General features: G+C 39.1%; 1 protein-coding gene across 1 annotated transcript; it reads right to left on the bottom strand.

Moving 5' to 3' along the window:
* Positions 1–6,154: 6,154 nt before the first annotated feature.
* Positions 6,155–7,758, bottom strand: her6 (hairy-related 6). Its single transcript, XM_051113563.1, has 4 exons — positions 7,438–7,758; positions 7,228–7,323; positions 7,034–7,121; positions 6,155–6,821 (listed from the first exon to the last, which is right to left on the bottom strand). Exons 1-4 carry the CDS (start codon positions 7,543–7,545, stop codon positions 6,301–6,303), a joined length of 813 nt encoding a protein of 270 aa, XP_050969520.1. The 5' UTR covers positions 7,546–7,758; the 3' UTR covers positions 6,155–6,300.
* Positions 7,759–9,834: the final 2,076 nt, after the last annotated feature.

Genomic DNA, 9,834 nt, shown 5'->3' on the forward strand with positions numbered 1-9,834 from the left:
AGCTAATCAGAATATTAGAATGATTTCTGAAGGATCATGTGACTTGAGTAATGACGCTAAAAATTCAACTTTGAAATCACAGGAATAAATTAGATTTTAAAATATATTCAAATAAAAAAAGTTATTTTATATAGTAAAAATATTTCAAAATTGTACGTTTTTTACTGTACTTTGGATCAAATAAATGCAGGCTTGGTGAGCAGAAGATACTTCTTTAAAAAAAATACTGTTCAAAAACTTGACTGTTAGTGTATAAAAAGAATAATTAATGTAAGTAATGTATTTTAAGTAATGTGAATATAAATATTTTTGTCAGTCTAGTGCATTACATCAGCACATTGCTAAAAGTTAAAAAAAAATAGTTAAAATTATATAAAATATTATTAAAATAATTGAATGCTCTCTGTAGTAATTTTTTTACAGTTTGAGATACTTCACCAAACATTTTTACAAAAAAATTTTCTGCTCCGTATTACAGCAGTCCCACTGTGGGTGATGAAGGTGATCTGGAGGCCGTCAGACGTCTTGAGTTTCCACTTTTACTTGTGCAGCACTGAAACAAGACCACATTTCAATGAAGTCCAGGTGGGTCAGATTCATTTAAGAATTAACATTTTGCACAAAGAATATACTGTAAAACTGTTGAACCAGAAGTGTGAAAAAAAATCCCATATGTTTGACCAGGTTGGCTTCAAGTTTTTCCACTTTAATAAGAACCATGTACAGTTTTAGATATTGCAGTATGTCTTTAAAGCCACCAGGTGGCATTAGTAGATTCTGATACAGGACTCCACTACCTTTTGAACATACTTGACTGCCCTACAACTAACTTTTGTAAGAAAGAAAGAATACAAACATAAGTAACCCTCTTAAAAAACGGACTTTCAAAAGATATGACACACGTGATGCAACCTAGCATGCCCACCCCCATCAAAACATGCCGCCCTATACCCGTCTCATTATGTCTGATGCAAAAAAGCATCGGCAGAACAGCAGCCTGTGGGTGTCAGATCAGAGTACCTTCCCAGAGTGATCGCTGGCAAGAATAAAAGCTCTGTGGTGGATCTGAAAGACAAGAATGTAAATAAAGACACAGACAGTACGGCACTTTAATGGCTTGTCACACTAGTGCACTATCGCACTGGCCAGCGATGTAGCGGTCCCGCCACTGGTTTCATACAAGAAAGGGGATTAGCCAGTGGCCCACGGAAGCATCGCTGCGGCTTAAACCGTTTTGCGTGGACGGTGTGAGAGGCGGTGGGATAATGCCATTTTACATCCCTGTGTTTCAGAAGCTCATGGAACCTTTAGCATGATTTCAGCCTCTCTGTTTGGTACTGCAAAGTCCAGAAGAATGACAATGAGAACAAAACATCACCAGTGGATGAGATTTCAGAATACAAGCACTACCTAATCTAAAGGGAAGAATGTAGACAGAAGTGTACAATAATTTGACTTTAGGATTAAAACGTGTGTGTGTGTTCTGTAAGATTGTAGTGAAAAAATGAACTAAGCTTTAAAACATTTCCTAGAGGTGATATTGTACAAGTTATTTGAAGTAGGAATACAACAACAGCCAGAGCTGCACAAAAGTCCATGTCTTTTTGCTTGTATGTGTCTGTCTCATGCGTATGTCTGTATGCGTGTAAATATACATCCTTGGAGCTTCCCAAAGGTCCTGTGACTGACATCACTCATGCCTATCACAGGAAACATGTGTCCTCACACCTGCTTGAATCCTTTTTTATCTCTTGAAGTTCATATCCGTCTCTCCTTGACCAAAAACCTTGCATGTATAACTGTTTTAGATTAAAAAGAAAAGTGCCGGTGAAGAGTCAGTATGCACACGAACCACCAACCACCAGAGACGTTAGACATCCAGAAAGGAAATGCATTGATTTTATTGTAATTGATTTACAGGAAAGAACTACAAAAGCAAGCAAAAAGTGCAATGTAAACGTAAAAGATTTTTAATGTTTTTAAAGAAGTCTCTTCTGCTCACCAAGGCTGCATTTATTTGATCCACAGCACAGCAAAAACAGTACAGCAAAAACAGTAAAATTTTGAAATTTTTTACTGTTTAAATTAACTGTTTTCTCTTTGAATGTATTTTAAAATGTCATTTATTCCTGTGATTTCAAAGCTAAATATTCAGCATCATTACTCTAGTCATATAATGTGCTGATTTGCACGTTAATATTATTATTATGAATATTTAACAAAATGTTTTTTCCAGTATTCTTTGATGAAAGGAAAAATCCAAAGATCAGCATTTATCTGAAATAAAAAGCTAAATTGATCAAAAGTGATGATGAAGACATTTATAATGTTACAAATATTTCAGATAAATGCTGTTCTTCTGAACTTTCTATTCATCAAAGAAACCTGAAAAAAATCTACTCAGCTGTTTTCAACATAATAATAATAAATGTTTTTTCAGCAGCAAATCAGAATATTAAAATGATTTCTGAAGGTTCACATGACTGGAGTAATGATGCTAAAAATTCAGTTTTGAAATTACTTTTTAAAATATATTCAAATAGAATACAGCTATTTTAAATAGTAAAAATATTTCAAAATTGTACTGGTTTTGCTGGTTTAATTTTTGCGTTGTTTGATCAAATAAATGCAGGCTTGGTGAGCAGAAGAAACTTTTTCAAAAACATAAAAAATCTTATTGTTTAAACACTTTTCACCGGTAGTGTAGATTGCAGATTGTGTGTGTGTGTGTGTGTGTGCGCGTGTGTGTATATATATATGTATATATATCAAAAAGGTTTCCATAAAAATATTAATAATTATAATAGTAAGAACATTTTTCCACCAAATCAGCATACAAGAATGATTTATGAAATACCATTTGTCACTGAGACAGTAAAATTCAGATTTGCCATCATAGGAATAACAATAAAATTAACGTATTGTAAAATTACAATAGAATTTTAAATTGTAGCCATTTTTACTATTACTGCAACACTGTTAGGACTTCTTTCAAAAACATTGAATGGTGATGTATATTAGATATTACATATGTTCTTTTTGGCTTGTTACACATAGTAATAACCCACGTTTAAGTGGATTGTCTAAAACGGTACGATTTTAAATAATCCCCCTTTCTCGTCATACAAAAAATAAATATATTCCTTAATGCTTTTATAAGAATTTCCATCTATGTAGTGCTTATGTATTTGTTTTCCTTTAACTTTAAATGCCGCAGAACATTTGCCATCTTTCACCTTTATCTTGTGTGCCAAAAGTGTCACTTTGATTACTCATTGGTCATTCACATTAATCCTTATTTGCTCCTGTCAGAATGAAAGCCCTTGACCATTGCTGCTTCTGTCTGAGCTTGAAAAAGTTGTTTAGAGACTCTCAGTCTCAAACCAAGTTAAGCTTCATGTTTATATAAAAGTGAAACAACCCATAGTAATTAAACAGACACTTTTTTGGCACAGTAACCATCACCTTTTTGTTAGCAAGGTAATATATTCAAGAGTAAATCGAAGTGAATATTATAATGCATTTGCAGCTAGTTGTATCTGACTATCCAGCTCTTGTTTCCTTTTGAATGGTATCCCCTGTACAGATAAAACCACTTAGCATGTGTACAACCTCTGTAACTCTATATTTAGAGAACGTGTTCTTCTTGTCGTGGCTTCCATCATTCTATCCTCCTTCCCGTCCCCTGCCCTCGTCCTCACGTACGCCTCTGCTTTCTAACTACCCACATACTGCCCCAATCATCTCCGCTCTACCCCCCTCAGATGGGCCCTGTGCGTCAGCGCTTGCTGGCAGGCAGGCGGTGGGGTGTTTGGGCAAGCAGCGGGAGAGTTGATGCGTGTGTCAGAGAGACGCTCTCCCACATTCCCCCGGCGGCTGGCAGTGCGCCGGCTGTGGGAAGGGGGTTCGCCTCTTTCTCACGACCTCTCAGGTTCCTCAGCTCATCTGGGAGCTATTCATTTCCTGCCAGAAAACAGCCTTTCCCCTGCAACTGCAGGAGAGGGCGAGAGAGGGAAAAGGAGTGCGAATAGGAGAAAGAGGGCTGCATAGTGAGTCCAGAGCTTGGTACAGCAATCCCTGTGCTTAAATCATAAATCCCAGGCTTGTCAGGGCTACAATCAAAGACTAGGCGGTAATGATGACGAGTTAAGAGTGAGAAAGAAGGAGGGAGAGAGATAGAAGGAGAAAAAGAAGGAGAGGGAGAGAGCCATATGGTAACACTTAAGAGCCAAGGAGGAAGCAGAGAGGGGCTTTCGTTTAGTCCTTTTTATTTTTCTCCCTTTTTCCCCCCTTCTTTCTCCTCTCAAGCCTCTTGCATTTGCACAGAGTGTGGGAAAAGTTAATTGACATGCATGCTGGCTAACCCTCCGGTCATGTTGTGACATGTGCACGGGCGCCCCGGCACAGTGGTCAGCGCGCCGGTAACCTGAGATCCTCGTAAAGCTGTCCTCCAGGGGCGGGTTGTAGCGAGGCGGGAAGGGGGAAGCACGTCTGAAGGGGGTCGGCGGCGGTTTTTCTTGGGCTGCGCGCCGCTCGCCTCTGGATCCAGCTGTAACCTTGGTATAAACAGGAAATGAATGCATGGCCCGCCACAACATTGCAAATGTGTTGAGATGGTGGCGCGCTCGAAGTTAAGGTGGGCAAAACAGGGTGACCGTTTCAGGATGAGCGTGTCCTCACAGGCTTTCGTCTAACATGTGGTTTCAATCTCTATACTCTCAGCACCACAAAAGGTGTGATGGAAATTCAAAATGATTGCACTTATCCACACTTTGTGCCTCATAGCAGGTAATTGCAAACACCTGCAATGCCCCTTCAAAGAATGGCCACACTGAAATAGCTATAGGCAACAAACACCTGGGAAACACAGGGATGCATGAAGAAGGAAACGTTTCATCATGTCAAGTGTTTTCCTGTTTTAAGGAGAAAAAAAAGCCATGTGAGTTGTGTGTGAATATTTCTGCATCCTTTATGTTCACACAGATAAAAACGCCTAAGCATATTTAATAAATAGCCCACTTTATTTTCTCATTATTGTTTATTTTTATTCATAAATAAATAAATATTGATAATAAATATTAATAATACATAAATATTTTTTACATTTCTATATTAACATGGCATTATGCAAGTAATATGGATTGGTATTACCCTTGACTTATTTCAAACTGAAAGTGTTGACCAGTCCACTCGGTGGCCCTGCAGGTGTGGTTCACATTTGAATTACTAGATGGCGCTACGTGGTCATGTAATAAAAATCGTTCGCAATCGTTCTCTCTTCTACTGAACTTTGTTGACACATTGTGCTTCATCCTCTTGTAATCTTTCTGCTGGCTGGCTGTCACACACAACTTGTATACAGGCATTAGAATCATTCAGTAGTAATGTTTATTGTTGTAATAAATCTTTAAATCTCTGTGTAGAGATATAAAGACTATTAATTCAACCTTCTTCAGATAGGCTGCTGTTCGTCCTGTCATCGGAAAGGTTCGTCATACTTAATAATAGTTAGCCTATTTAAAAAAAAAAAAAAAAGAAAATGTGTAAACTAATTGTTTTTTATAAGAATATTAATTTAATCAGTGCTAGCTTATAGTTTATGAAATTGCTTTATAATAAAATTAACTTGTTAAACAATAACGACGTTAGAAATTTCAAATAATTTGACACCATTAACATCCTAACGAAGTCTAACTTTACAAAAAAAACTGGGATTCACTATAAATCAGGCTACAAGTGACAAATGTTGCTAGTTTGATAAGTAGATTGTAATGATTTTTAACTTTGCCGTCTTTCCAGCGATAACCTTGTCACAGTCCTAGTCTAGTGAAGACCATGTAATGTGTCTACCTGAGTGACATTTACTGATTAAGAGGAAAAAACGAAACTTCTTTAAAGAATGCTGCATATTTAGTCTAAATTTGCTTATTTTAAGGTAAGAATAAGCAACGGTTCACAAACTGTGCCATCAGAATAAAACTAAACACGCAGGAAATTATTATTTTTTTTAATATGTCATTTATTTATCTTCCAAAAAGAAGAAACTTGAAAGCGCATTCAACATATCTTTGGCATCACAACGTGGAAAAGATACCGCAAATATAAAAAATGCATTGAACGGAATTCAACAATACAAAACTTATTTCAATATGAACTTCTCTCCCTTTTGATCTATACAAATATAGTGCATCATCTTTTAAAACACATTTTCATACAAAAAGAACAAAAAAAGTAACGCTTAACAAAGAAAACAAGTGTCATCTGTCTTTCAGTCTTTAAGAGTTTTTCTTTTTCCTTAGTCTACCAAGGCCGCCAAACTGAATCTGACGTGACGGACGGTGCTCCCGGAGACACCGCCACCGGAACCGGTGTGCTGGAATTGTTGGCATACACTGGAATAACGGGGCCGTTTGGAGCAAAGGCAGCGTTGGGAATCAAAAAGGCGAATTGTCCGTCCGTTGCCGGCACAAGCTGGAAACCTCCGTATACTTTTGTTGCGTCAGAAGTCAAGTTGGAGGAAGACCCGCTTTTGCAGGGGACTCCGCTAAGAGGCACAACGTTGGCTTGTTGAGTCGCGCTGGGGATTTGAACCATCGGTTGACTGAAGGATGGATGAGGAGGCCCGGCAGGTATCTGATGCTGTGTTGGATAATTCATGGCGTTGATCTGCGTCATGCAGCTGGCTAAGTGACCCAGCAGCCGGGTTCTGACCTCAGTGTTAACCCCTTCACAGGTGGACAGGAACCGGGTCACCTCGTTCATGCATTCACTGAATCCAGCTCTGTATTTCCCAAGAACGGTGGGATCCGTGTTCAGGGCAGCTGTTGGGAAATGAGGTAAGACATTCGGTCAGATCACACGGAGTGGATGAACATGAAACTCTTGAGTCATATCTTAAACTGCTTTCAGTCTAGTTGAAAAACAAAAATATCTCGCAACATGTAAAACAAGTGCTGAAAGAAACACGGCAGCCGAGTTCCTGGAAGTTCTCATAAAACTTCTTATACGATAATTCATTAGACTGGCGGCTTACCGGTCATTTGTGCCCGCTGCATGTTTCTGAGATGTTTCACTGTCATCTCCAGGATGTCCGCTTTCTCAAGTTTAGAGTGTCTGGAGCTCTGTGTGAAAATAGGAATTGATTTAGATTTAGATATAGGCGGCTATGTGAGGAGATCAGTATTCAATCCAGATGTAATGTATAAGAACCGGACTTTCAGTACTTACATCTTTTTTCAGAGCATCCAAGATTAACGTTTTCAGCTGACCCAAGCTTTCGTTGATTCTCGCTCTTCTTCTTTTCTCCATAATAGGTTTAGAAGACTAAAATGTAAAAGAAAAAAAATAAGTCAGATTGTCTAACTAGCGTCGGGAACGTAGCGCGCACATGTGCGCTGTTTGAAATGAAATGCGGAACAGTTCAGAATCAATACAAACCTTTCTGTGTTCTGAAGCCGTTTTGGGTTTATCAGGTGTAGTGTTCATGCTCGCCGGAGTCGCGGCAACCGGAGAAGAAGAGTTTTTTTCCATGATATCGGCAGGCATCTTCTCTGGGAAGTATCCTTTGAGATTTTTTTAAAAAGAAATCCTCTTGTATCTTCTACTGGAGCGAACGCTGTACGCAGATACAGTTCCAGATATGAATGGATATCCGCACGAAGTGTCCCGAGTTCAACTGGTGCGGCAATGATGTCACAGTCTCTGATTTCACCGTTTGCCAGCGGTCGTAGCAACTGCCTGCCTCAGCGTCGTGTTGGTCTTATTTATATCTCCGACTGCACGCGAACGGCTCGTGTGAAACTTCCCAAACTTTCTTTCCCACAGTAACTTTCTACCAATCAGCGTGAGGGACACGCGGCCCGAGGGGAGGATGGCTCGTGGTCGGCGCCCCTCCATTGGTTGTTTAGCGTTTGAGCGGGTGGCCAATGGCGCACGGCCGGGTTTAGGGCACAACCGGGACTGCCTTCAATCATTCAGTTTACATATTAACACTTAAGAGCCATTCTCCGCAAAGAAACAGCAAACTTTGTAATTATAATGCAATACACATATAGAAGCATTGAAACTAAGTAAGGAAGCTTTAAGTATACATACGTCCTGTGCGTATAAAGAAAGTTTAAGAGGTGAAAAAGTTCACTATTGCAGTACTCATGTTAAAAAGGTAAAAATTAAATGCGTTTAAGTTTGCCTTTTACTACAGCCGAATAAACAGCCTGTTGTGAAGACCGGAATGTGTATGTTACAATATGCCACATAAGTTGTTAAAAATAAAAACAAATCTGACGGATACTGTTTCACTTTTTTCGTCCCCTGTTAAGCTGCACTGTAGGAAATCTAACTTTTCATAAAAACTTCCGATTTAAAGAGGTTAAAATGTGTATAATTATCACTGCAGCCTAACTTTTCGCACTACTTTGATTTAACTTGAAAATTAAATTTACAGTTTCAATTTTAGTGCGTTAAACATTTTTGTATGAGTTCATTTGACAAGGCTGCGCTGTATTTCTTTAAGCGCGTCGCTGCTGTTGGCATTTTGACATCTGTCGGCTCACGAGCGCTATTGTGAATGTGGAGCACGTGCCAGGATGTTTTATTACCTCGGTGGTTGAGGTTTGGCTGGCGGGCTAGGGGTGGCGGTGGTGGTTTACATTAGAGGGAAGGTAAATAGCAGCTGCTGTTCTAAAAGCCTGGGAAAACCACGCCCACCGAGAGCTCGATCGGGCTTATCGGAATGCGAGCCAGTGTGAAGATATTTCAGAGCGAAAGCGCGCACTGCACGGATAGTGTCCTTGACTCCGTCTGACAGAAGCGGCACTAATTTAGGTCATGATTTTATTATCCTCCCGACGAGTTCGCAAACAAACGCCACCAAACACTAAATTCATTCATGCTTTTTCTGCCTGTACTTCGTCACCTCTTTTTGCATGCAGTGAAAACGCAAATAACAAAGTCCAAGCACATTTTGGAACGCCGTGTGCCAGACGGAAATATAGATTGTCTAGCGTACGGTTTAAACGATGACGTTAACAAATTGCATACGTTCTATCATAAACTAACAGACTTGTCAGTTAGCGGTCTGTCATAATCCACTAACCGTAAAGACTGCTTGGAGTGTGTGTGGAGTGGGTTGGCAGCTCTCTGATATGCACATTTACAGGGGTGAGAGTCTCCAGCTGCTGCAGACCCCGCGACACGTGGCGCGCAAGCGGCGGGGGAAGGCGCTGCTCCTGCCGGCTTTGCGCGCGTCTGCGGGACAGAGCGCCGGGGGTTCGCCTGCAGTTCATGAGTGTGATATATCATAGTGGCAGGCTGCTGAACAGTCTGCATTGTTATATGCGATTCTAATCACATCTACTCAGTTTCTGATAGGAAATTCTTACTACTGAGTACAGAACAATGTTAATGTAGACATTAATTAATTGCTATGAGTTAAACAATACATATATAATTGTAAACAGATGCGTAAAACCATTACAGTTTGTCCGTTATTATTTTGACTTTACAATAATGAAAACTGCTGTATATTTGATTTATTTGTTTGGTTGGTTTTGTAGGAGAGACAGCTGTTGAAGTTTCATAATTGTTGTTAAATGAGAAAACTAAAATAGAATATTCTCTTGTTAATGTTATATGTGACCATATTTTTTTAATTGAGATTTATACATCATCTGAAAGCTGCATAAATAATCTTTTGAACAATATTTTTTGAACTATCTGAATATCTGGAATCTTAGGGTGCAAAAAACAAAACAAAATACTTTTAAAGATGTCCAAATGAAGTTCTTAGCACTGCATATTACTAATCAAAAATGAAGTCTTGATGTATTTACGGTA

Source organism: Labeo rohita, chromosome 6 (assembly GCF_022985175.1).
Source record: "Labeo rohita strain BAU-BD-2019 chromosome 6, IGBB_LRoh.1.0, whole genome shotgun sequence".
NCBI lineage: Eukaryota > Metazoa > Chordata > Actinopteri > Cypriniformes > Cyprinidae > Labeo > Labeo rohita.